The sequence below is a fragment of the Chelonoidis abingdonii genome, chromosome 5 (genome assembly GCF_003597395.2).
Source record: "Chelonoidis abingdonii isolate Lonesome George chromosome 5, CheloAbing_2.0, whole genome shotgun sequence".
Lineage (NCBI taxonomy): Eukaryota > Metazoa > Chordata > Testudines > Testudinidae > Chelonoidis > Chelonoidis abingdonii.
Window position 1 is genome coordinate 141,497,984 of NC_133773.1, and position 26,905 is coordinate 141,524,888.

Consider the following 26,905-nt stretch of genomic DNA (forward strand, 5'->3'; position numbering starts at 1 on the left):
TGTGCGCCACCAGGGGAAACAAAAAATCTTAGATATAATTATATTTTAAAAAGTTACCATAGGGAGAATTACTCCAGCCAGGACGGGTTAGGCATTATAGAACTCACTACTCAAAGAATTAAATTTAAGTGAAAGAGAAATAAAAAATTATGAATTGCAAATAGACCAGTCAAAACACTAAAACAACACACCTTGAGAGAATAAAATGACAGAGAATATATGTGCATTGCAGGAAGTACCACCACCACCATGACCACCACCACCACCACCACTACAAGTATGGTGTTGGGAGGTGAGAGACCCAGAGACACTGTGTGTGTACATGGGGGGCTGCTGGGGAAGTTTCTGAGAGACGCCCTGTGTTGTCTCTTTAAGGACTCACTGAAAGCTCTCTTGCTCTGTCCTGAGCCTTGTCTCCCCTGTCAGAGATGGGGTATGTGGGTAGGGGGGAGAGAGAGACAGACTGTGTGATGATCGGGCTGATGGGGAAGGCTCAGAGACTGTGCGCTGTCTCTTTAAGAAAGGCACACTCATTCACCCACCATAGTTCAGACCTCAGATTGCAGCAGCTCCAAGTCCTGAGCCAGACTGTCCCCTCTGTGGAGATGGGGTACAGGGATGGGAGGAGGGGGAACACTCTGACGTCAGCATCGCCCCCCCACCTCCCCACACTTGGCACAGCCAGGAAGGATCCCGGAGCAGCTGCAGGAGCAACACAGCTGGAAAGCAGTGGGAGGAGGGGCACCTGAACACATGCTGCCAGATGTGTGCGCTCTGCTAATCAGCTGCGTGGCACCTGAATCGCTCCTGGGCGGCCGCCCAGCTGTGCAGCTTAACACAGGACAGGAGAGTTGCAGTCTCCAAGCAGCTGTCCAGCCAGAGCGAACACGCTCACTAAACCCAAGGCATCCTTCCACCGTACTGATTCCAAGTGCCAGCGCTGGAACAGAACGACAAGCAGTAAAGCTGTCCACAGTCACCGAGATTCAGCGTAAAGTCCTAGCTTTTAGCCATTAAAGGAGAATCACTTGCAACCTCTGACAAGCGCCACCTTTGGGATGTCATTCTAACCTGCCACAACTGCCCACCCCCCACCTTTGCCAGGTTGTCCCGGAGAAGATGGGACTTGAGGGAACGGTTCAAAAAGTGAAAAGCAAATCAGGAGGAAGAGGCCTTGGTGGGAAAAGTAGCCATGTGATTGAATGACAAGGGTCTTGTCATGATTTATGAGAGCGTAACACGTTTTTGCTGGGTTATGAGTGGCTGGAAGCCTTCGCTGAATGTAATAATCAGTCAAGCCCCAGACAAGTTGCAGATTCTTGGCCCACTTCTGGTCTGTGTTACGCTGCTTCCTTTCTCAAAGCTCTGCTCTAGGAGTTATGGTGGGGCAGTTCCCCAGCCTGCGTTACACAGGAGGCCAGACTAGATGATCACAACGGTCCCTTCTGGCCTGGAGTCTGTGGTGCAAATCTGGAGTGACTCCTGGCTTCGGTGGGGTTATTCTGGATTTACAGCAGTGAAATGCAGAGCAGAATCTGGCCCTTTGGCCATGATGCTAATGAAATAAACCATGGCCACATACACCCAGCCACGGAAGTTGCCAGCGGGTGTGGAACCCAGGACCTCCAGTACCAGTAAAACCACAAGCCCTGCCTACTTGAGCTCCAGGAATCACATTGCTAGCGTCTGCCGGGTAGCAGATTTGGAGACGCTGGAGTCAGCTGCTAGAGAGAGATGTGAGCACACACACACGCGAAGCTGGAGCACCACTGTAGGCAGAGGAGACGTAAACTTGGAGTAATCAGTCACGCAGAGATGTGAGGCCCCCACTTACTTTGTTAGTGCTGTTGGCAGCTTTACGAGAGGAGGAAACATCCTGCAAGATGAAAGCCGCGTTTGAATGGCCCCCGTTTCCCTTCTGATGGATGGCTCCGTTCCTGCCCCCAATCAAAAACAGAAAACACATCACGGAAAGAGAGTCAAATGCTTTGCAATTGCTGCCCTCACCGGCGTTGGCTGTCAGACCCCGAAATGGACACAGGAACCAGAAGGGAAACGAGTATGGTTACATGGCTACTTTTAATATCCGAGGGAAGGTAGCATTTTCACTGAGGCATATTCTGAATGTGCCCGAGATGTAAATCGACAGATGGGGCTGTTTTCTTTTGCTGTTAAGTGTGTTTTTAAATATTTGAGTGGGGCTCAGAGAGGAGGAGGAGGATGGGGACCAAACAGAACATATGAAATGCTGAACTGATCTGGTTTGACACAGAAAACTTTTGCAGTCCCCTAGAAACAGAAGATGACACCTGGATGGAGGTAGCCAGTGTTCGTGTAGCGTGCACCTGAGTCTAATGGATCATTCTGGCTCAGTGCTTTGGAGGGAGATGTAAACTCCAGTTCAGCCAGGGGAAAATCCCTTCTCAGCCTCAAATCTGGCTATCAGTTTAACCGCATGCATGCAAGCAAGAATCACACACTCTGATCTCACATCAGCGTATATTGCAAGTAACTCCCCCAAAGTGACTCATGTGAAACTGGCATTAGATCAGATCAGAAGCAGACCCAGATTTTGAGGTGTTGCAGGTGACTGTCAATGGGATTTTGGCTCCTAAGTCTCTAAATCCCTTCTAACAACGAGATTTAGGCTCCTATATCAGGTAGGCGTTGCAGTGCTGAGCGCCATAGTGCCTAAATGCCTTTAACAATCTGGGCCCTATGCTCTATACCACTAACCCCACCCATTCTCTCCCCTAGTGAGCCAAGGCGTAGAATCAAATCATTCTGGGGTCCTCAAGGGGGAGACAATCTCTGGCTCCATCAGTCACTCACCTGCCCGTCTCCTGGCTTTTCCTTGTGCTCTTTATCCATTTGCTCAGGAGCGAGTTCTTCCGTCTGTAGCACCAGTAGATCCCCAAAGCTGTGGCGGGGAGGATCAGCAGGAAGACGACCAGCAGGGCTATCAAGATGGCTTCATGGTCTGGGGAGGTGGGGGAAGTGGAGAGATGAGGAGGGGGCTCGAAGTTGTATCAGTCCCTTACATTGGGGGTGGAAAACACCCACTCCCATTTGACAGGCAGACCTCAGAGCAGTTCGGCTCCACAGCGTGGCTGCGTAGAAACACCATGATCGGTGTCTATCCCCTTCCACTGACTGCACCTCGTAGGGGCTCACCGCAAACCAGTACAGAGCCACCTTCTCTGACCGCCAGCACCATAAACACAGACCCTGATACCTTTGATGTGGGCCTAACCTGCACGCAAAACGGCATGCCAATGTATGCCCCTCCCACCCCACCCCCGGGGCAAGCTGGAGCTGCAGGCACATCTCTGCAAACAACCTGTGGCACCTGCCCAGCCACCGGGGACCTGAGAAGCTGCTGAAGAGGCAGCTGTGGGGTAGCATTGCCAACAGCTTTCCCTGTGTATGGGGAGATCAGCTGGAGATGCCGAATGAACCTCCCCACTGGGGTGCTGTCTCATCAGCTGCTTTCTCTCTCCGCCTCGCCGTTCTTGTGGCACAAGAGAGCAGCTCCATGCTTCCTTCACTCCCACCTCTCATCCCAGGGAGTGGCCCGGCTCTGAGCTGAGGGGCGTGTGTGGAAGCTCTGGGGCCACCTCCCCACTCCCCTCCACCTTGGGCCTGACGTCAGAACTCACTGTCGTGCTGCACGGGGCCGCTGTCCACGCTACCTCCCAGGCCTGGCTTCTCGCAGTACGGGGGGGCCCATCCGGCACTGCAGTGGCAGTTCTTGTTGCTGTTACAAACCTACAGGTGTGGGGGGCAGGGGAGGGGGTCAGGGCCAGGGCAGAGTAATGGTCAAAAGCAGACTGGTAGGAGGACAAAGCACGAGGAGATGAAAAGCCGGTGACGAGCTCCCACAGGCAACCAACACCAGAGGGAGCCCAACTGGGGAAGGAGGCATAGCCAGTTAGCTTCAGCCACCCCAGGCTCCACCTCCCCAGGAGACCAGCAGAGCAGTGACAGCAGAACTGGAAGAGCTCTGGGCCATCTATCTAGGTGTCCACGGTTCGGGCCAGGCCAGTCTGTAATCATAGGATCAAACCAACATCCTCGTTGGCTGTCCCTTTCCCCCTCCCACTAGGGTGAAGTGCTTGAGCCATCTAGCGGCCCACCCGGGCCCAGGCATCTACAGGTCCACTTCTGTGGACTTCGGTGAGGCAATGCTCTGATGTCGCATCACTAAACCAACTGTGCTTTGGAAGCCCTTTTCTCTACCCACGCTCTGGAGGGGGGATTTTCGCCTGCAGAACTTTGCACTCCACCCAAACTGCTCCAAGTTCACACACCCTCTACTCATCAAGGAGCCCGTGGGAGCCCCACTGAGAAGATACTGGCTTACGATGCCAGAAGTTCTGGATTCATATCACAGGGAGTCCTGCCTGCAGAGACCAAACCTTCATCCCCTTTGAACTTTTCATCAGAATGGCTCCTTCTGGCCTATGAATCTTCCTCCTGCTTGAAAGTCTCAGCCGGGATTCTGAGCTTGGCTGGGCGCTAAGCTAAAACAGGCACCTGAACCACGCCCTGACCACTCCCAAACTGAAGCGAAGTTCAGATCTAGAACCCAGGTCATCCAACCTGCCCCCCTTAAACTCAGCCCCTTCTCTACTGGACCCAGATGGAAAGGGCAGATGGCCACTTGGCTGTGAGATGCTCACCTAACTGGAGCCAAACTCAGGACTCAACCAAAGCTCTGGGATGGTTACTCACCCCGTGGCCATGGCACTGGGAAATGCACTTCTCCAGCTCAAAGAAGGAAGCGTTCTGGCACCTGCGATCCTTGCAGACCTGAGTGAAATGAGCAAGAGGGGAGTTAGTGGGGGAGGACCTAGGAGTTCAGATAGGAAAATGTGACCTTGCACTTCTCAACTAGGACCATGGGGACCTAGACAACTTGGGAGATGGAGCCTCCAACCCCAGACACTCCGCAGTTGTAACGTGCAAACCCCAATAATATCTCAGACTCTTCAGACTTGATTAGCGAATCCAGTCCATTCCGCACTGCCTTCTCCCTTTGCCACAAGCGCCAGCTGGGTCCCCAGAGCATTCCCCAAGGGTTCAGCCAGGGCGATATTCCCAGCATGCCAGTGGCAAGGATCCACTGCTCCACTTTGGAAACTCATTCCTAGTCTGACCTGGCTGACTTCCTTTGTGAAGCGTGTGGAGATGCAGAGTGAGCAGTGCTGCACAAGGGCAAGTGATCACTCACTGTTGGGGTCAGGAGCCACCCCAGCATGGTGACTCTCCTCAACTTGGTTCTGTCCCACCTGGAGGTGCCCTCAAGACTTCTGCCCCTTCCGCAAACCTGATACTTAATAGCGCCATACACCCTGTTAGTGCATCACCCCTTCACCCCCGATATCCTGGCTCTATTGCTCTTAACCCTTCCTCTTAGGTCAGCCCTTTGGCTCTCCCAATCTTCCTTTTGCTATGGAGCTTTCCGACGAGGACCATGGCTGCTGCCATGTCTGGTTGCCTGCTCCCTGCACACACAGATGTCGGGGTCTTGCCGTGATGTTCTGAGGTGACTTCAGCACTGGAGGGATGGGAATCACACTCACTGCCAGAGACTGGAGCCCTCTCTGTTTCAGGTCCACCACCAGCCTTGATCTCTCCCACCACAGGGCCTGCACCCTGACCTGCAGGGACCATCTCTCTGGGCCTGGAGGAAGCTGGCCTCTTGGCCCAGCCAGTCCTGTCTGCCAAGCAGGAGGCTAACTCATGCCCTCTGTGGGGGCACCGTATCTCTGAAGCCCGTACTCAGGCCAATTCCCTTCAGCTGCAGTGGCGAAGGGTGTCAGGAGCCCCTTTGTGTCTTGCATCATCTTGCCCAAGGCTCTGCTGGGTGACTCTGCATGAACTAAAGGCCACAGCATCCTCCGACCATTCGGGGGGAGAGGGCACTTACCATCCCATCCCCGCACTTGGTCCCTGTCATCACCAAGCCGGGGTCCGACAGGTCCCCCTCATCGTCCTTGGTGGTGTACATGAAGGTGCCTCTGCATTTCACCTCCCGCCCGTTAAAGCGGATGGTGGTGTCCATGGAGACAGTCTTGGTTCCCTTGGGTTTCCTGGCCGAGCTCTGGCACTGGATCTTGCCGCACTTGGCGTCTCTAGGAAGAGAGGCACCGAGGTTACCAAACGGGCCCACGCTTGTTGAGCTGAATTCGTCGAGTTATTGGGCCCCCCCACGGTATCAGAGAGGATCGGAACGTGCTGTAGGAGGAGCTTAACAAAGCAAGTGATTCTGGGTAATTCACGAGTTGTCTGCTTAAGCACCTGGCATCTGTTGTGTCACATGACACCACCTGCTAGGCCCAAGGCCCCTGATTCCAGAGAAGTCAACTGCCCATTTCCCAGAAATGCTCAGGCCCCAGAGATATTTCATTTGGACACATCTCCCTGCAGTGTTGAGAGACCCCTCACTTGCCTAAGTGCCACCTCCAGCATCTGTCTGCCAGGGATGAGTCAACCAGCCCTGCCAGTGAGCTGAGGGGATGGACCACAAACGATTCTTTCTCTACACCAGACACTGCTCCGGGGAGGCAGGAAAGTCTTCGTGAAGAGGGTGCGTGCTACTAATGGATCAATGCAGAACAGTTCCTCTCCAATCACCCGTTTCACGCTCCAATACTGTCACTGGTCTCTTGCCCACTGACTGGGAGGCACAGGAGGATGACAAACCTACAGCTGCTAAATCACAGAATTGTAGGACTGGAAGGGACCTCGAGAGGTCATCTAGTCCAGTCCCCTGCACTCACGGCAGGACTAATTATCTAGACCATCCCTGACAGGTGTTTGTCTAACCTGCTCTTAACCATCTCCAGTGACGGAGATTTCACAACCTCCCTAGGCAATTTGTTCCAGTGCTTAACCACTCTGAGAGTTAGGAATTTTTTCCTAATGTCCAACCGCAACCGCCCTTGCAGCAATTTAAGCCCATTGCTTCTTGTCCTGTCCTCAGAGGTTAAGAACAACAATTTATCACCCTCCTCCTTGTAACCACCTTTTATGTACTTGAAAACTGTTACTATGTGCCCTCTCAGTCTTGTTTTCTCCAGACTAAACGAACCAAATTTTTTCAATCTTCCCTCATAGGTCATGTTTTCTAGACTTTTAATCATTTTTGTTTCTCTTCTCTGGAATTTCTCCAATTTGTCCACATCTTTCCTGAAATGTGGTGCCCAGAACTGGACACAATACTCCAGGTGAGGCCTAACCAGCGTGGAGTAGAGCAGAAGAATTACTTCTCGTGTCTTGCTTACAACACTCCTGCTAATACATCCCAGAATGACGTCCGCTTTTTTTGCAACAGTGTTACACTGTTGACTCATATTTAGCTTGTGATCCACTATGATCCCCAGATCCCTTTCTGCAGTGCTCCTTCCTAGGCAGTCATTTCCCAGTTTGTGTGCGCGCAACAGATTGTTCTTGCCTAAGTGGAAATCAGACACTGTGCTACCTGCTAGGAGGAGGAATGGAGCCTGGCCTTCAGGAGGGAGGGAAGGAGAAACCATGTTCTCGCTAAGGGAAGCCCAGACACCGACGCTGCTGGTGTGAGGATCGAACTCAGGCTCTTTGCACCGGGAGCACATGGGGCCGCCCTCTGAGCTGGCAGGGATCTCCAGGAGCTAGGGTTGAGCAGCAGCCTGTTACCACAGGAACCAGCTGCTAGGGGGAGCCATGATCACACTCACTAAGCTGGTGTGTTACACGTGCGGGTGTGAATCCCCAGCGCCCACCTCCGGTCACATTTCACGTAATGCCCCTGGCTGTCCTTGCCGCAGTTCCCATACGTGTCACCGGCCGTGTTGACATCTTGGAAACAGGCATCGGGAGCTGGCCAGGCACCTGGAGGGGAAAATAATCAAGGCAGCCTGAGCAATCTGCAGATCCCACACCGTGGGGATGGCGGGGGTGCAAAGCCAGAGTGAGGGTGGGAGGATCAGAGGTTGGAGCTGTGTGGAGCAGCTTCTGGAGGTTCAGCTGCTCACAAAGACCTTTGGCTTTGCAATGTGGGGCTGGAAATGCCCAGGGGGGCAGGGTCTCCCCGGAGACACTTGCAGCATCCAGCACGCAGCGATTGCACCCTGGCTGCACAGAAGCAGCATGGAGACTAGGAGGGGAGGAGGATCCACTTTTGCTCTGCGGCTTCGCGGTGGAAATCAGTCTCCAGGGCCATTTCCGCTGCTATGCTGCAAGACTTACCCCTGCCGCAGTACACAGCCCAACCCAGTAGGTGGCACTAACAACACACTAACGGGAAGATTCTCCATCCCTATGGGAAAACGAAACAGGCCAAGAGCCAAGTCTCACACCTGCTAATCTGCAGCCAGGCTCCCCCCAAGGCTCTCTGCTCTGCCCATACCTGAATGACCAGGGTGCACTGGCTGTGTGTCTGCATGGGCGTGCGGAGCCGGCATGCATGGGCAGCGCGCATGTGCATGCAGTGTGCACCTGGTGTGCGTATGCAGCGTGCACTGGGATGGAAGGGTGCGTGTTCCACGGAAGTGTAACGCAACATGCAGGTGTCCTGTGTGCAGCGGGTCTTGCCTGGGGGGTGCCGTGTGTGCAGGACTGGCGAAAGGGGGCGGGGGATACAGCAGAGTTGCCCGCACTGTGGGGCACACAACCCTGGGGGATGTGACTGGGGCCTGGGTCAGACCCCACAAGGGGCGGGGAGAGAGCATCACCTCCTGGCCCCAGCTGCCAGCCCCGTGTCCAGTGTTCCGCTCCCCTCCCCAGGAGCTGCGGCCTCACTCTCAGCCCCTGCTCAGGGGGGCGGGGAGGGCAAACAATGAAAAGTTCAGGGACCACTGGGCTACCGCTGCTGTGCAAGCAGAAGAGCTGGAGCACAGCTGAGTGGGTTTAACGCCTGTCCCAGTGACACAAGAGCTACAGAACCTCCATACAGCGGGAGGGGGCTGCCCAAATACCCACCCCAGAACAAATGCAGGCAGAACTGCCCTGGGAAGCAGCAGCAGCCCCAGCCTGGAAACATGCCACTCCTTGGGCCTGAACATTGCAGGCTCATCCCAACTGCCGGGGAACATCATCAGACGCACTGGCTGGGTCAAAGGCTGGGCAAATTCAGAGCCGTTCGGTGTGTCCCACTCCCCCTGCAGAAGACAGGTGTGAGCCCTGTACCCAGAGCGAGAGCGAGGAATGGCGGGGCGGGGGGGGCGGGGGAGAGTCGGGCTCACCTGGACCCCAGAGTTGCACGCACTGCTGGTGATGAGTCAGGCACATGCCGTGGCTGCAGTACGCCTCCCCGCCGGCACAAGCTGAGCCATCCAGCAGGTACACGTTGCCGGGGCAGTAGGGCGAGGCCCCTGTGCAGTATTCAGGGAGGTCGCAGGATCCAGCCGGCTCCCTGCACATGGTCCCAGCTGTCTTCAGCTGCCGGAGCCAGAGGAGAAGAGAGACGTTTGCACCTTGGTCCCAGCAGCCACAAAAAGCCCTTTAGCCGTGCCCCTCCCCCCCCCCAGCCACATCTGTTAGCCTGGTCCCCACCGTCACTCCTGAGACCCCCAGTGCGGTGGGTTGGTGGCTGACTGGCAGCTGAATTGGCCACTACATCAGCACTGGGATTGGCTCTGCTCCTTCCTGATCCTCCCGCCTGGGGCCCGAACGCTGCTCCTCACAGCCAGCGAGGACAAGAAATCCAGGCCTCCTGACTCCCAGCCCCTGCGGTAGCCACAGGAGCAGTCAGCAGGGATTCCCGAGGGCTAATGGGCAACAGCCACCATCGTGGTAGCCAGGTGAACTGAACCCAAGCCCTCCAGAGCCAACACAAGGGCAGGTTGAGCTAGAGGATTAAGCTGGGATCCACAGACCCCTGCTGAGGATCAGGCCCAGTGGGGTCACGGCACACCCAACAGTGGGCTCCCTTCCTCAAACCTGATTCTACGCAGAACCATCTGCTTCCACCTCCCTCCCCCGGCCTGGTGAGGTTACCTGGCAGCTCTCACAGCAGTCCCCATGGGCGCACTGGGCTCCGGCCTTCAGCGTGCAGTTGTGTGCATTGCAGCAGGGGTTGGTGCACTCCTGTACGGGGAGAGCCAGCCACAGGGGTCAGCTGGCTACTTGGCCTCTCTCAAGCTGACCCCGGTCATTCCCTTCCCACCCCCGCCCCCAGCTCAGGGCTGGCTTCTGAGGACCCTCCCCAAGATAGCTCTTCAGCCTTCCTTAGGGGTTGAAACACTTCACCGAGGTCGGTATCATTACCCTTATTTTGCAGATGGGGAAACTGAGGCACGAGGTGGGGCGCAACTTGCCTACCCAAACGAGCAGCAGGACCCCCAGGCTAACAACCTTTGGCCTGAACCTCGTCCCGGTTCACACTGATTTCTCACTGACGACACACTATAGGGTAGCGCCCAGAGGCCCCATTAAGATCAGGGCCCCACTGTGCTAGGTGCAGCACAAAAACACATTGTAAGCGCTCAGAGTCAGGGGGTCTGATCTAAAGCCCACTGAACTGAACCGAATCCCTCCCCGCTTTGTCCCCAGTTCACTCCCCCTCCATCCCGGGGGGGTTCTGCCCCTGCTCTGCCCCGCCTGGGGCACAGCAGATAACGGAGCGCCAAGCGCCCCCATGGGCACGGCTCAGTTCTCCTTGCAGAGCCGAGGCACCTACCCCCAGCTCCCCACAGTCGCACTCCTCCCCGTCCTCCAGGAAGCCATTTCCACACTTCTTGCCAATCACCAGGTCTTTGGTGCTGGGCATGTTGAAGAGACACATCCCGCCTCCCTTGTGGAAGTAACTCTCCAGCTGTCTCTTGCTACAGAAGCTGAACACACGGGGGAACGGGTGGCTGTGGAGCGGGAGAGAGAGACGGGGAGATATTTAAATCGGAGCAACCAGTTCCGAAGGGGAGAAGAAAAGGCGCAAACACACTTGAGCCTGGCAGCACGAATGCCTGGGAATTAGAGAGCACGGGGTCTTCAAATGCACATGCAGTGATATCCAGTCCGAGGCACCACTAATCCCTGTCTTGAAACAGGCCCTGGAGCCAGACTGCATCGTACTGCAGAGTAATGACTGAAGCGTCCTCCAGAGCAGGGTCACTTGGGCAAGCAGCCTGTGAAGTGCTGAGTATGGCAGTGCTGGGGCCAGAGAAGTTCCTAACTAGATTACTCTTGGGGGAATTCTGTGCCACTGCGCAAGCACAGAATTAATGTCCCCCACAGATTTTACTCTTTCCCCACAGAAAAACTGATTCATACGCCCCTCACTGGGCAGCGGGAGGTGGATCTGGTTTGAGTGTTGGGAGCAGCCAGGGGAGATATAAATCGCTGCCTCGGGGGATGGGGATGGGTTCTCTCCACCCCTCTCACTCACTATCGTGCTGCGCCTAGAGCTGGGGAGGGGCTGGGCTAGGGATGCCATAGCTGGTGGCTCCTGCTGTGCGCCCTGGGGCCGGGGCTGGGTCAGAGTCATACCCGCCTCTGGAAATGTTCCCCGGCTACAGGAAGCTCCCCAACGACCCCCCGCTTCCTCCCCCAGTCGCTCCCCGGCTGCAGTGTGAAGGGGTCACTGTATGAGGAACTGCCCCCTCTTCTTCCCAGTCCCCGTACATCTGGATCACCCCACACTCAGACTACCTCCCAAGCTCCACTCCCCCCGCACCTGGACCACCCCACCAAGCCCCCCACATCCAGATTCCTACCCCACTGGACCCCAACCAGCTGCAACCAGACCCCCACCCCACCTCCCCAGCACCCAGACCCCCGCCCCCGCTGAGCCCCAACCACCTTCACCTGCACCCCCCGCAGAATTCCATCCCCTGCACCCAGAACCCCATAACGAGCCACTGTGCTTCCAAAAACACACAACCCCCCGCACCCGGACCCAGATTGCTCCACACAGAGCCCTCTCACCACACCTGGATCCCTCCCCCCCCCCACCCCACACACACACAGCCCCTCGGCACATGGCTCCTGCCGGGCTGAGCCTGCCTGCCCATGCCTGGATCGGGGGGCAAGGCCAGGCGTATGAGGGAGAGTCTGTCCCTCTCGCTCGCTATGGAGCCAATAGAGATGTGCTAATATGTCTAGTAAGGAACCTATTCATCAAAAACCATTGCTGGAGTCTTTGTTGTCTGTCTTAATACAGGCATTTTGAAATAAAATTACCTAAATCATCGGTTCTCAAACTTTACCAACCCATTTTGGTAAAGGGGCCCCATTTTGATTTTAAAAAATTTTGCAGCTCCTCAAGGACCCCACTCAGCCCCAGGCCCTGCCCTCACTCCCCCCAAGGCCCCACCCCACCTCTTCCCGCCCCTGCTCCTTCCCCCCCCAGTGCCTCCTGCATGCCACTGAACAGCTGTTCCCCAGTGTGCAGGAGGCACTGGGAGAGACGGGGAGGAGGTTATCAGCGGGGCCCCTGGACCGCCCTCGCAGACCCCTGTGGGTCCATGGAACCCAGTTTGAGAAAAGCTGACCTAAATGACTGAAAACAATGTGATTGTATTGTGCTATTTTGACAAAGCAAATATTGTGCGCAGAATTTTGAATGTTTTGGTGCAGAATTGCCTCGGGGAGCAGATAGATAGAAACCCCTTTCAGATGAGACTCGTGTAGCAGGAACTTGGCTCTTCAGAGGGGAACGGCTAGTGAGTTTGCCTGTTCGGTGAATCTCTGGCTGGGTCTGTACAGAAACCCCTGGTGCCAGAAAAACCACCCGAGGTAGGTGCGGCCCGAGCGTGCCCTGCCTCACCACAGAAACACAGGCCTCCGCCACAGGAGCTAAAAGAGACCACAGCGCCCCTGTTAAATACCCTCCAGCAGCTGGAAAGAGATGTGACCACACGCGTGTGCCGGTCTGAATGGAGGGTAGCGGTAAAACATGCAACAGCTACTTCAGGATAACTCAGACATGGCGCCCATTGCTACGCCGGACTCCGGGAAGGGAAGCACCCCTGGGGCCTGCAATGAACAAGGCACTCGGGGAAGACGTGGCCAGCCGCTCCCTTGGCTGACACCCTCTCACCCAGTGGCAGCGGCCATGACGCAGCCTCCTTGAGCCGGGGTGGCCTCCACGCAGCAGCCCTCGCTGTCGTGGCTCATGCCGAAGTTGTGCCCGATTTCGTGAGCCATAGTGGCGGCGGCTCCAATTGGCAGGTCTGAGTGGTCCTGGTGCAGAGAGGGGGAGAGATGAAGACAGGATCAGGGCCTCCGCCATCCGGGCCGGGGAGAGCAGCTCGGTCTGGTAAGGGAGCTGGTGACACCTGGCTCAGAAGGGCTGGGATTGTTTCCCAGGTGGTGAGGAAAGCAGAGGATGCCCATGGCACCTCAAGGCTAATCTCCGCCTGGAGTCCCAGCTCCGAGGGGCACGGGGAATCTTGATGTGGAATAGAGGCAAAGTCAGAGTCAGAGATCAGCGCCTGTGCTCCTGTGTCTCGATTTGGACTCAGAGCTTCCCATAGGGAGGTGTCAGATCCAGAATCATGGTTCAGCTCCCTGTAAAATTCAACCCCAGTTCTGAGTTCCCCAAATTTCCAGGACGCTTGGGTGCAGGGCTAATGCTCCAATGATGGGATTGTGTCGTACAGCTCAAAGGGGACCCCAGGGTCTGCCCCCCCCTCCCACCCACCCCCCGTGAACAAGCGCCAAGGCCTTGGACCACAGAGGGAAAGAGCTCCGGCTGACAAAGGAGCGAGCGCCGCTATGCTCCGACCCTGGAGCCTACAGCTCCTGACGCTGCTCAAGAAGGCCTGGGCCAGTGGAGGAGCGAGAGGCTCAGGAAACCCAAGGCCGGGCAGTTCTTGCCTACAGATTCCACGGGCACCAGCTCTAGAGGCTGCTAACTTGGCCCAGGAGAAGAGGGAGCAGCAATGACATAACTCCAGCAGGTGGGAGGAGGCCGGAGAGTGCCTCAGAGACTGAGGGGATAATGGGAACCTTCTTCTCCTTACCGCGCTCACACCTCCCGAGTTCTCTGCGCTGCACATCCCCTCCAGCGGGGCCATCCCAATGGTCGTTCCTCGGAAGGTCCCACCGCTGTCCAGACGCACACCGGAAACGAGAAGGGACGGGGGGTCGCGTTAGTGCGCCCTGGAGGCAGAGTGCTCGCCTGGGGAGACACCCACAGAGAAACCAGGGGACTCACGTCAGCAGCTGGGCATTGTCATGCTTCTTCCGAGACCTCAGCGCCTTCTTCCACTGCAGGAAGGACCACAGGGTGGCATTAGCGTCGCTGGTGACCGTGCACTGGTCCCTCTCCGTCCACACTTCCAGGCCAACGAGGGCCACTTTGATATTCAGAGACCTGTAAAACTGAGCGAGGGGGGAAGATGACCAAACAGGGCTTCACAGCTGGGCCTCCGGCAGACTCGTCTGGATTCAGACCACCTCTGCTGCACTTCCCTCCCCAGCCCGTGGGGCAGAGGGCGGCATGCGTTCAGGTCTCACGTTGCTAGACGACACATTGGTACTGTGAGTCCTAATCTGCAGTGATCCCGTAAGAGAAGAGTTGAACCTTAGCCCTCTAGTGGTCTGCCCCCTCGAGACGGTGACAAGGCTTGTGCCAGTGGGTGCCACCCGAACGGGACAGGCCAAAGGGCAGGGACCAGATGAAGAGCAGGTGTGCCACAGCCCAGCCCTAAATCATGCTGGACAGCGCAGGAAGGATTCAGACTCAGTAGCCCTGTGACTAAATCAAGAAGCAACAATGCTGGGAACCTTGGAGACTGGCCAGTGGCGCTGTCTAAGGCAAAGGCTTGCCTGTCCGAAGCAAGGTCCTCAACTCAAGTCTCAGCACTGTGAGGCTGGTGCCTGGGGACGCAAGGTGCTGTACACACGCGGTGCCACGCAGACAGAGAGCAACCTGCTCCGCCAAGGGCAACCGGGCATTACCTTGTCCACGTAGTTGGCAATCTCCAGGATCCGCTGCTTCGTTTGGCCCAGGTTGCGATTCTGTTTGAGGAACTGGAGAGAGGAGAACAAAAGAGGGATTAGGCTAGGCTGGAGGGCGTATTTAAGTCCTTTCTTAAGCCAAGCATTCAGGCTTGAGGGGCTCTGCGCACGGAACAACATGGAGGTACAGCTATCTCTATCGACCTCAGCAGTCACTGGCCCAAATGAACTCTGAACACAAAGCAGCAGCAATGCGCCTAGACCGATACCAATCTAGCACCTCCCGTTCATGCAGCCAGAAGAGAAGGGTTCCTGACTGTTAGCGGAGCGTCCCGTTATTCAGTGCCCCGCCCAGACACATGATACTGCAGCATGATACTGCACACGGGGTGTGTGTTCCCAGGCCTCTCCTTTGTGGAGAGCTGAACTGCCAGGAGATTTCCTCTTGCGCTTCACCCACATCAGCATCTGGATCTATTGCACAGCGGGAGCCCCAGATTAGCATCTCGGGGGCCACGCTAGGGACCGGATGCCCACTTCTGCTCCCGTAACTGCCGGGCAACGCTGCCGCCATTGCTCAGGCTGGCGACGCGCTGCCAGGACAGGAGTCCATGCATTTTTAGCTGGCTTGCCATGGGACTTAGCCATGGAAAGCCAGAGTGAGGAGCCAGAGCCACAAGGCCAGCTGACCTCTGCACACCGCAGCTTGAGAACCTGTGATCTAAATCTCTGGGCAGGGCCAGCTCCAGGGTTTTTGCTGCCCCAAGCTGCAAAGCCGCGATCGCGATCCATGGGAGCTCTACCACTGCCGCTTCATTCTTCGGCGGCAATACGGCAGCAGGTCCTTTGCTCCAAGAGGAACCAAGGGACCCGCCGCTGAATTGACACAGAAGAGCCGGACACGCCACACATCTCCATTGGCCGCCCCAAGCACCTGCTTGCTTGGCTGGTGCCTGGAGCTGGAGCCGGCCCTGTCTCTGGGCCCAATTCTTGGCTCAGGATGAGAGGAGAGGGGAGGGGGAAGAGAACCGGTTACAGCTCCCTGATCCCAAGGACTAGTCTGCACGGGCCTGGCAAAGGCTTGAGTACCCAAGGAGCTGCTCTAACATGCTACTGGCGCTGGGTCTCTAACGGACCCTAAGCCAGCAGAGGACAGAGGTTTGCTCTGCCATTCCCAATCTCCAACATGTCCCCTACAGAAGCCAGGGGAATTCCCTGCTGGCCACTCACAGCCAGACAAGAATCAGTCGCTGGGTGTCCCATTCTCAGCTCCCACACAAACGAGGCATGGGAGGAGTTAGCTACGACTGTACCTTGTTTAAGGGGATGGCGCCAGCATACACACAGCCTACAATGGGGACCTGGTACAAACGAGCTCTGACAGAACCGCACAGCAACAGGCACGCTGCCACAATTCCTTTTTAAAATTTCAAATAAAAGGGTGTTTTTGCCTGGCAAGTGAGCAGCCTGTGGCAGCTGCAGCCCAAACCCCATGGCCCTGGGAACCTCAGCATGAAACTGAGTGTAAACCAAAAGGAAAGTGACCTCGCTAAGTTCCACTGGCCCAGCTGAGAGGGCTGGGAAGGATAAACACGAGGACAGAAGTAGTGCAAAGCAAATGGGGTTCCCAGGCCTTGATCTGTTGCAGTTGCTGAGGCGGGTGAGCCCCCAGGATTCCTCACAAAAGAGGAAGATGAGGTCCTGTGCTCTCAGCACAACAGAACTGGGAGCTAGGAACTCCCGAGCACGAATTCAGACTCCAACACTGACATGCAGTGTGTCCTTGCGCAGTCACTGGCCCGCTCTGTGCCTCAGCTTCCCCACCTGTGATGTGGAAGGGATTAAAGCCTCACTTTGGGGTTAGGATTCATTTGCTCATGTCTGTCATGTGCTTTTATATGGAAAGTCCTACATAAAAACCACCCCTCTAAGGTCTTTCAAGGCAGTGACTCAGGAACAGGGCACCAGCAGCCGTGCTTCATTGAGCCAGGCGCCCATCCTTTGACACTGACTTTAACATACTATCCTCCCAGACTGATTTGTGAGCCTGACCATAGGAGAGTTAGACCCACAATAAAAGTTTTTCTACAGGATGGGGTGCAAGCAGATACCAGACAGTTTTGGGATACGGTACTTTGAATGCTTTTTTTCCCCCGTATTTTTCTCAGAACGTAAGATTGTTTTTGCACAAAAGGGTTCTAATAGTCCTTGAACTTAAGTTCTTGCTTCAGTTGCTAACTTGCAATGCACACATTCATGTCAAGCACCCGTCATTCATACCAGGCCTCAGTGACCTAGAACATATTACATGGATATACATGAATCACAATCTATATTGATTTTTATATTATATATAAATCTCCCAACATTCTCCATTCTTGATACATGATTAATGCTATTCATTATTGTATCACTTTATACTTTTGCAAGCAATTTAATTGTCTATATTACTTGCTTTAAAACTTTTTGTTGCTTTTTTATTTGGCAGAATAAACATAGATTAAAATTATTAATGCAAATATTATTACAGTAGGAGGTAGCATTAGATTTAGAAGAGCTGTAACACTGGGAAAGCATTTTAAAAAAACATGATACCAATGAGAAATTACTGATTTTTTTTTAATTTTAATATTTGACCATTGTGGATTAAAATGTTTATCTTTTTTAGCTGAGCAGACAGATAAATTTTTTGCATGTTGCCTGATTTTGTTGCTTTTACCAATCAATTTTCTTTATTGTTTTTAATGTATTTTTAAATTAAAGGACCAGTTTACATTTTTTGGTTTTTAAACTTTATTCTTTTTTTTTTTTTTTTTTAAATAGAGGACCTTGGTAAAGAATTGTATTAATAATGACCTTCGTGACGTTACATTTACATGACTTAATTGGGCCTTTTTTTGTTATACTTTTTAAAAATACACAAACACACCCATGGCCTAAATTAAACACTTTTGTGCCATTAGAGTCTAAATACTGCATTGTACATTGTTTGGGGTTTTTTGGACCAATGTTTTTTCCTTAGCTGTTTTCCAATGATTTTTTTTTAAAATTTCAATTTAATGGAACAGTTCTTGTATCACGAAGTTTGACTTTATACAGACATAAAGACAGTCTGCAACATTATTTTTTTGTTTAAGCAGATTACTAAGAGCATTGACCTTTACTCCCGGTGCTGAAGTCATAGAATCAGAAATAGTTTCCCTATTAATTTGTACTGCTGCGTATCCTGTATAATTTTTTTTAGAGTTCTTATGGTATGAGCTACCATTTGTAAACCAAACCTTCCCCCCCTCCGCCCCCCGAGGCATAGCACTTTATTTACTGGGGATGCTTTTCTAACTAAACTTTGGTTCAGTTTTTGGAAGTGGGCATTTATGCTTCTTTCCTCCGGTCAGGAGGGCAGATGGTAACATTACTGCTTGTCTGTTATTTTTTTGCTAGTTAACATTAAGGTCCATTTGGCCACTCTGGTATTTGATATATTTTATCAGAAAAACTGTAGGGAAAAAAAGTACTTCGGGGAGAGAAAGGTGGTTGTAGGGGCACAGCAGCTAAACATTTTTTTCCACAGATTCCAAACTGCTGCTTCGTAGGGGTTAATTTTTTTAGACTTGTATGCTACTGGTATTAACTTTTTATTAGCTTTTTGCATCAGTACCAGCGCTAGACTGCATTGGATTGCTGCCAACTTAATTACAAACAGCTTGTTTATCTCTGGGAATTTCAGTGCTGGAGCTTGCATTCCGGCTTGTTTTAAATGACAGAAAGCTCTCTTTTGGTTTAGGCCCCCACTTTCATTCTACCTTTATTTTTAGTAAACACCACAAGGGTCCAGTTATAGCGGCAAAATTCCAGATGTGTTTTTTTAACTAGTTAAACCCTCCTAACATCACCCTCAACGCATGAGAATTCTTTGGCCTTGAGAAATTTATTAATGATTTTACCTCTTGTTGATTTACCTGAATTTTCTCTTTCCCTAGGCTCACTCCCAAATCATTTACTTTTTTTTTTTTTTTTTGCACTCATTGGGCATTTTTTTAATTAGCCTTGAAACTAGAGTGACAAGATGTCCCTATTTTATAGGGACAGTCCTGATATTTGGGGCTTTTTCTTATATAGGCTCCTATTACCCCCCATCCCCTGTCCTGATTTTTCACACTTGCTTTCTAGTCACCCTACTTGAAACCCTTTTTCTGAATGAGTTTTAACCCCTTTTTAGTTCGCTCATTCACCTCCTTTTTAGTGCATCCCCCCACATTAATACGTTATTTACATCGGAGGTGATTTTTTCTTTTGGGAGAATTGATCTGGCATTTGCACCACACGTTGGTGCGCAATAGCCAGAGCGCAGGGTGGGCCCCAGGGAATGTTTTTAAATAAGTACGGTTGGTCCTTAAAAGTGAACGCAAAGCAGGTCCAAGAATCGGGACACAATGGGATAGCGAAAAAACAATTTGCCAATTTTATAACACAGAGCCATTTAGGGGCCCCCTGTATTTTTGAAGTTACTTGAAGTAGATCCGCTACTACTGCTGCCAGGGGATGGGAGTGGGCGGGGGGAAGCTTTATTAATTTTTCTAAAATCCACTGTCCATTTTTATTTTTTTGAGGCTTTAAGGCCAAATTGAGCTCTTGTATGTAGAGCTTCCCTTGTTAATTACTACCTGTTCTAATTATTTTTTTAATTCCTGTCTCTGCTTGCACAGGATATTTACAGTGTTTCTGTGGTGGCAGGTTATTCCCCACAACTTTAACATGGGCTTCGATTTTACCACATTTTGCTTCATTTTTAATTGACACATTGGGAAACTCCTTCACCCACACATTCGGCTGATCCAGTAGCATCTTTTTCACGACTTCTGCAGCATATATTCCTGGAACGTACCCTGTTGTCAGGATGCTTCCGTCCAGCCGGGCACACGCCACAGAACTTTATCAGTTACATTCAAAACTAACCGATTTTTTTTTTTAAAAAAGGAGTCCCCGGCATTACTGCCTCAGGCACCTGATCAATCTGACATTTGTTTTTTACAACTAAAATCCCCACCCTGCGAAGAGCTATTTTTACTGAATGATACATTCTTTTGGTCACTCCTTCCCTAATCAAGGAGGGAGCTGTAATAATTTCTGACACGTACTGAGTTAAGTTACAACTATTAGTTACAATATTTACACCAGCCCGGCTATTCAATAGGGTATCTTTCGGGTCATTAGTTTTTAGAGTGATAGGTGTCCTGGACATCCTGTTTGAATCACATTTTCCACTGCTGAGGACCCATTTCCAGTGGGAGCAACTTGTCATTGGGGTTCCTCTATAGAGCAGGTGTTTTTGAACCCTCAGCTTCCATAGCTGCAACTTTTTTTTGCTCCTTAAAATATTTTTTTTTTATTCTTTGCATTTTTTTGATGAATTCATTAGTACGTTTTCCATTGTACTTCCCTTAATTTTCAATATGTCCAAGCCATATTTTGAATTACATTTACTCCTTTTGGGGGCTCATTTTGATTATTTCACCCTCTGCCACTTTGGGGTGGGGTGTTTTGTCCTCTACCACAGCCTCTTCCTCTCTCCCGGTATCCTGATTTGTAAGCACGCTTATCTGAATATGTTATTGCTTTAACAAAAAGGTACCCTAGGTTTCAATTCTTTTACCTGGCTTCCCCCTTCCATCACTTGTTGGCATGCTATCCAGTGCATCCATAACAGTTAACCCCTCATCCTGGCCTGCTTGGTTTACCAGATTAGTAGACGTTGCTAATACATTTTTGTTCAATCCTTTAAACACATTATTTCAGAATTTCCTCTGATTCAAATCAACTGCCATTAAAGAATCAGCTGTGACAGGTCTGGTGACCTCTGCCCTGGGATTAGTCACCGGTCGTATTTCTTCAAACAATAATCCCACTGTTATTTTCCTTAATGGGTAATCCCTGGGTGAATTTCCAGGCTTCATGTAATCTGCACTGGATAACACCTTCATGGGTTTTTGACCGATTTTTTTTTTTTTAAAACAGTATAATAAATCATAGTTCACCTCTACCCCAATACAACACTGTCCTCGGGAGCCAAAAAATCATACCGCGTTATAGGTGAAAACATGTTATATTGAACTTGCTTTGATCTGCCAGAGCGTGCAGCCCCCCCGGAGCACTGCTTTACTGCATTATATCCGAATTTGTGTTATATCGGGGTAGGATTTACTGCTTGTCCAATCTTTCCAGTGGTAGCTGCCCTGATTAACCTATAAGATTCATTCATATTTAAATTCTTTGTTCCTCCTAATTCTGTCAACTGTACCAGCCACGTAGCTAATTTTTGTATATTCATTAGGCCCAAAGACTTTACCATCAACTGTAAGTCTGATGAACTTGCAAGAATTATTTGTGTCTGCTCTGACTGTATCTCCCCTGGTCTTCATGGTTGATCTCCATTCTAGCACTGCTAGACTTTTCTGGCTTAGGCTCTGCCAGCTAGTTTCTCAATTTTTTTTCTTAACTTAGTATAAAGCCCCTCTCGAGGTTGGCCAAATTCCCTTTTCTTTTGACTCTCCTGCAGATTTTCTTCATAGCAAATATCATTGAAATCCAAATTCAATTTTTTTTTCTTTTTGACACACAGCCCCAACTTGCAGGTCCTGTATTTTCACTTGCTTTTTTAATGCTGCTATAGATTTCTGGCACCAGCTGTGAGAAACACTTGTGATTTTCTCTTCCTTTTTCTTAGTCAAAGCCTGAACTAACTGTTTCATTTCTGTTACTTAGTGGTCTAATTTATCTTCGTCTGGTTTCATTTTCTTCCAATCCATCATTCTTTTTGCCAGTTCCCTATTTGTTTTCCCGTTTGTTCTGAGTTTGCATTATCTGTGCCAGCCTCACTTACCATTCCAAATGTTCCTGGCAAGTTTTAAAATTCTCTTGTAATGTTTGTAACTCTGCACAGACTTCGCCCTTACATGCAATTGCCTTTTTTACAGCTTGCCACAACAGCCATGCTACGGCCGTTTGCTTTTACTGGCATTCGGCTTGCACAGCTGTACATATTTCCCAAACATGTTTTCTAAGGTATCAAGTATTATATCAAGTTCCACTGCAACTTCCACCCAAGGGCAGGTCCCAATAATCTCCTTCTCTAACAGAGAAGGGGCTTTAACTTTAGTCTACTGGGCTACCTTGTCCACCCCTTTACTTCCCTTCTTTAACAGTGTTTTAAACATTATCTCCCCACACGTTTTTTGGTTGGTTTTTTTAGCAGGGGGGAGGGGATGTTTTGACTTTTTTTTTTTAATACACACACAAATTTCACAAATAAGGAGTCATCCTTATTAGTCTTAAATAAGGACTCCCCCAACATTGTAAGACCCCCATCTCAAAATCCGGCACTTAATATCTCTGCTTTCTCCACCACTTGTTAGACCCACAATCAGGGCACTCGGGAGATCGGACCCACCTCCACCTCTGGGAACCTCTTGCGGCTGCAGGAAGCTCCGGGGCCAGCTCTGGACTCCTGGCTCCAGACAAGGTGTGTTAAACTTAACAAAACAGCACAGGTTCTGACTGCCAGGAGGAACTCACCCTCACACTGAGTCAAGAGGACAATCTGATCCTCGCCCTCCTTTAGCACTAAGGCTCCATTCAGCGAGGGTTCACAAATGGATCGACAGACATTATCAGCATGTTACAGACATGGGGCGTATGTGTTATACATGGTTGTAAACGTTGGTCGTTAGCAACCTATTGACCTGCAGGACTCAGTTAATTGTTACAGAGGTTTACAATTTATTACAATACCTATTAAGCATTTATTAACCCTTTATAAAAGGAACCTTTAATCCAAAGGGCACCCGTTTCCTCTGCAGCCCCACCTCTCCTTTGCCCCACTCATCGGTCAGACATTTCGGTTACATCTCAACTCCTTGGGAGCAGAGACCTGTTTTCTCTGCCTGTCACCCAGCACACTTGTGGGCCTTATAATAATGAGGGGTACCTTCTGGGTACCACTGGAAGATTAAGAGTGGATATAATTATACTGGATGGATGGATAGATATGATCAATCATGGCTATTCCAAAGGACAGAGAAAAAATAAAAACCTGACAGAAAGACAGGGTCCTGGCTCTTCTGAACGACTGACAAAGACCACGCTGTCCCAGCATCCAGCCTCCCTCCCTGACAGTCGTCCGTGTTCCTCCAGCTGATGATCAGTTGGAGCCAGTTTCTGAAAGTTAAGTGCTCACCAGGGTGTAATCAGCGACAATGAACAGCTCCATGTACTTCAGGGTCCTCCAGGTGTCTCTCTTTGCCTACACAACAAATCACAAGCATCACCAGAAAGGACGAAAAGGAAGCAAGTGCAACAGACAGGACTCAGTCCAAATTCTCAGCAACCCCAGTCTTGACATTCAAGATCACGTGTATTGAACAGTGATAGGGAAACTGAGGCACAGAGCAGCAAAAAAAAAAAAAAAAAAAAAAAAATCTTAGTGGCTCAGATGCAATTTGCTGATCTGTAACAGGACCATGACACCAATGTTAACCCCCCGTATCTCGCGGAACCCGCTATGGGATCTTTATTGACCAGTGTTCAGTTTCACGTTTTGTCCAAACCAGGGCAACCTTTAACACCATGCTAGTGCACTGGGCTCCCTCCCAGCCCAGAGGGAAGAACGCCATCTGCTGAGCCACCAGCACTGCTTCCTGATACATTTGTTTCCCCCTTAGAGAGCTCCCATCCAAGCACAAACTGGTCTGACCACGGTGAGCTTCTACAAGCCCACTGCCCATGGCGGCAGGACCGCAGGACGGAGCGGTTATCACACCCTGCTTTAAACGGACACACATGGGGAGCTGCCCACCACTCTCACCTGGCTCCGCACAGGTAAGGACCATTTAACAGGGCAGCAAAAGGAAAGCAAAGACTTACCCGCCAATGTACCGGCTTGACGAGTCTGGCGATGTCAGCTATGCTGCTTCCTAACAGGCCGCTATGCCCGCAAGTCCCGCCTTCGACTGGCAAGTGCTCTGCCCTATAGAGGATGTGATGCTCAGGTTCCGGGGTCCCCAGGGGTTTCAAGTAGTAGCTGTCATTGACACTCAGCACGATGAGGCCGCTGGCAATGAAGAGAGGAGAGACATGAACGGAAAGAGAACAAGCTGGTGACTTTCTGTACACGAGGAGTTCAAGGGCAACTCTGACCAAGTTAACCAGGGGAGCAGAGCAGAGCCACACGCCCGGAGAACATGCGCGAGGGCTCTGACCCAGCAAAGCACTCGTGTGAGGGCCTAGCTTTAGAACGTGAGCAGTTCCAGTGACTTCTAATTACATGCTAATGTCATGCATGTCACTGAAATGCTACGCTGGATCGGGGCCCAACACAACAGCCTGTTGGCGTGCAGTCTGTGGGCACTCGCTGGATTAGTACGGATCAAGCACAGAGTAGCCTGTACGCTTTACAGCTGGGGGCATCAGGGAGGACTTTGAAAGGGAAGGCAGAAGCTGCTTGGCAAGCGTTCCCTGGGGGCTGTTGGAATCATAGAATCTCAGGGCTGGAAGAGACCTCAGGCGGTATCTAGTCCAATCCCCTGCTCAAAGCATGAACAATTCCCAGCTAAATCATCCCAGTCGGGGCTTTGTCAAGCCTGACCTTAAAAACCTATAAGGATGGAGATTCCACCACCTCCCTAGGTAACTCATTCCAGTGCTTCACCACCCTCCTAGTGAAATAGTGTTTCCTAGTATCTAACCTAAACCTGCCCCACTGCAACTTGAGACCATTACTTCTTGTTCTGTCATCTGCTACCACTGAGAACAGTCGAGATTCATCCTCTTTGGAGCCCCCTTTCAGGTAGTTGAAAGCAGCTATCAAATCCCCCCTCATTCTTCTCTTCTGCAAACTAAACAATCCCAGTTCCCGCAGCCTCTCCTCATAAATCATGTGCCCCAGCCCCCTAATCATTTTTGTTGCTCTCCTCTGGACTCTTTCCAATTTTTCCACATCCTTCTTGTAGTGTGGGGCCCAAAACTGGACACAGTACTCCAGATGAGGCCTCACCAATGTCGAATAGAAGGGAATGATCACGTCCCTCGATCTGCTGGCAATGCCCCTACTTAGACAGCCCAAAATGCCTAGGGGAAAGCGTAGCACGAGTCAGAAGTGGGTGCAGGAGACAATGCGAGCGCGCGAGAGAAATTCAGATATGGTTAGGGCGAGTGGCAAGTGTTTGGAGAGGTGGGACAGACATATGTGGGAAGAGATGCAGATGGACCAGAGAATGAACGAACAGCCGTGAATAAATGGATCCAGAAATTTCATGCCTTGGAAAGGATCAGCTCACTCTGTGGCTAGGGGCCTCGCTTGCTCCTTACTGATTTGATCTGAACCGTTCTGGCCCACCGGCAGTAACAAAGGACTCACACGCGAGCTCGTCCCCTGCCCCGCCCCAGCACTCCCCGCCCCGGGAAGCTGCACAACCAGCTAGATCATGCAAACTCTGAGCTGCAGACAATGCAGGGCTCGAACCAGGAATCTGGTGCTCATGCAAAGCCATTTACCCCAACCAACCACAGCAAGCCAGGGTGCATGCCTGAGCCAGAGAGCAGGCCCAGAGTGCTGGAAAACAGACCTCTGCAGTCAGCAGAGACCTTGGCATCTTTATGGTACAAAGGAGAACAAACATCAAATGAAATCCCCAGCTGACGAATCCTCCACCGCTGTCTCGGGCAGTTGCAGCCTCTGGCAGGAATCCTGTGTCAGATGAAAGCCGACACCCAGGCCGTCCAGCTGAGGGGCTGGCCCCAACGTCCATAACATTCCCCCATCAAATCGAAATCACATGTGCACATAGCTGGGCGATTACTTCACCTGCTTGGATTGTTTAAGATGTGGCTCAGAATCTGCCATGTCCTTAATCCACCTGCTGTCACCAGAGAGCTGAGGGCAGCGCTGAACAATAGGGCACAGTTTCTCCTCCTCCTCGCGAGCCATGAAGGCTGGCAGCCCCACCAGATTTCATTATTTAACCACCTAGGCATTCAGACACTGATCCCCAGCTCTTCCACAATGCTTTCAAAGGAAGTCGGTATCATTAGCTCCATCGTACCGATAGGGAAACTGAGGCACAGACTGCGACAGTGACCCGCCCAAGGTCACCCTATAGGCCAGTGGAAGAGCCAGCAAGAGAAATAGGTCATAGGAATAGCCAGGTCTCCTAAGCCCCAGTCCAGAGCTCTATCCACTAGGCCACATTGCCCTCATGCGCCCAGTGATGAGAGAGAGGCAAAGACCTAGACAGACAAACCAACTGTTTAGACAGCCTCCCCCTCAACCCTCCTCACTTCATCTAAAGTGCTACCATCATCAGCCATTGCGATTCGATTTGCTGGTAAATTTCCACACGGCTCCAGCCTCAGGAGACAGCTCCATCCTCACCTCTAGCCAGTCACACGGATTCTGCCATTAGGGGCCATGCCTGGCGCATTGGCCTTTTACGTCAGAATGGCAGAGGGGAGTTAAATCGCAAAGCGAGCCAGTTCCACAGGAGATTCCAGACCCATCCCATCAGCTGTTGCTAGAGGAGATTGTTTAGGGTGTGTCCGGCACGTTACAGACAGAGCCCCCTGCTCCACTGCCCTGCCTGTTGCATAGTCAATTACATCAGGGTAGAGCACCTGTAACAGACTCCCAGGTCAGAACAGTGACCGAAGGAGAAACGGAGCCAAAGTCTCTAGCCAGCCATCCGTCTTCTTATGCTGTGCCCATCACTGTGTCATCAGGGCAACTGCGTCCAGATGGTCTCAAAGAGCAGCAGAGAATCCTGTGGCACCTTATAGACTAACAGACGTTTTGGAGTGTGAGCTTTCGTGGGTGAATACCCACTTCGTCAGACGCAGTTAGTGGAAATTTCCAGGGGCAGGTATATATATGCTAGCAAGCAAGCTAGAGATAACGAGGTTAGTTCAATCAGGGAGGATGGGTCCCTGTTCTAGCAGTTGAGATGTGAAAACCAAGGGAGGAGAAACTGGT

The 26,905-nt window shown here is 51.6% G+C and overlaps 1 protein-coding gene across 3 annotated transcripts in view; it reads right to left on the reverse strand.

Moving 5' to 3' along the window:
- The window catches only part of ADAM33 (ADAM metallopeptidase domain 33), an 81,196-nt gene that overhangs the window by 4,557 nt on the left and 49,734 nt on the right, over positions 1-26,905 (reverse strand). For 2 of the 3 annotated variants that reach the window (XM_075066674.1, XM_075066675.1), the window contains exons 6-20: positions 23,806-23,992; positions 23,120-23,185; positions 14,887-14,958; positions 14,141-14,307; positions 13,947-14,031; positions 13,022-13,164; positions 10,664-10,841; positions 9,982-10,071; positions 9,228-9,423; positions 7,767-7,875; positions 5,933-6,137; positions 4,735-4,812; positions 3,660-3,768; positions 2,833-2,980; positions 1,835-1,937 (exon numbers count right to left, since the gene is read on the reverse strand). In XM_075066674.1, the coding sequence (XP_074922775.1) occupies positions 1,835-1,937; positions 2,833-2,980; positions 3,660-3,768; positions 4,735-4,812; positions 5,933-6,137; positions 7,767-7,875; positions 9,228-9,423; positions 9,982-10,071; positions 10,664-10,841; positions 13,022-13,164; positions 13,947-14,031; positions 14,141-14,307; positions 14,887-14,958; positions 23,120-23,185; positions 23,806-23,992 (1,936 nt within the window). Of the gene's footprint in view, positions 1-1,834; positions 1,938-2,832; positions 2,981-3,659; positions 3,831-4,734; positions 4,813-5,932; positions 6,138-7,766; positions 7,876-9,227; positions 9,424-9,981; positions 10,072-10,663; positions 10,842-13,021; positions 13,165-13,946; positions 14,032-14,140; positions 14,308-14,886; positions 14,959-23,119; positions 23,186-23,805; positions 23,993-26,905 lie in introns of those variants that run through there. The other variant, XM_075066676.1, reaches the window with a different exon arrangement.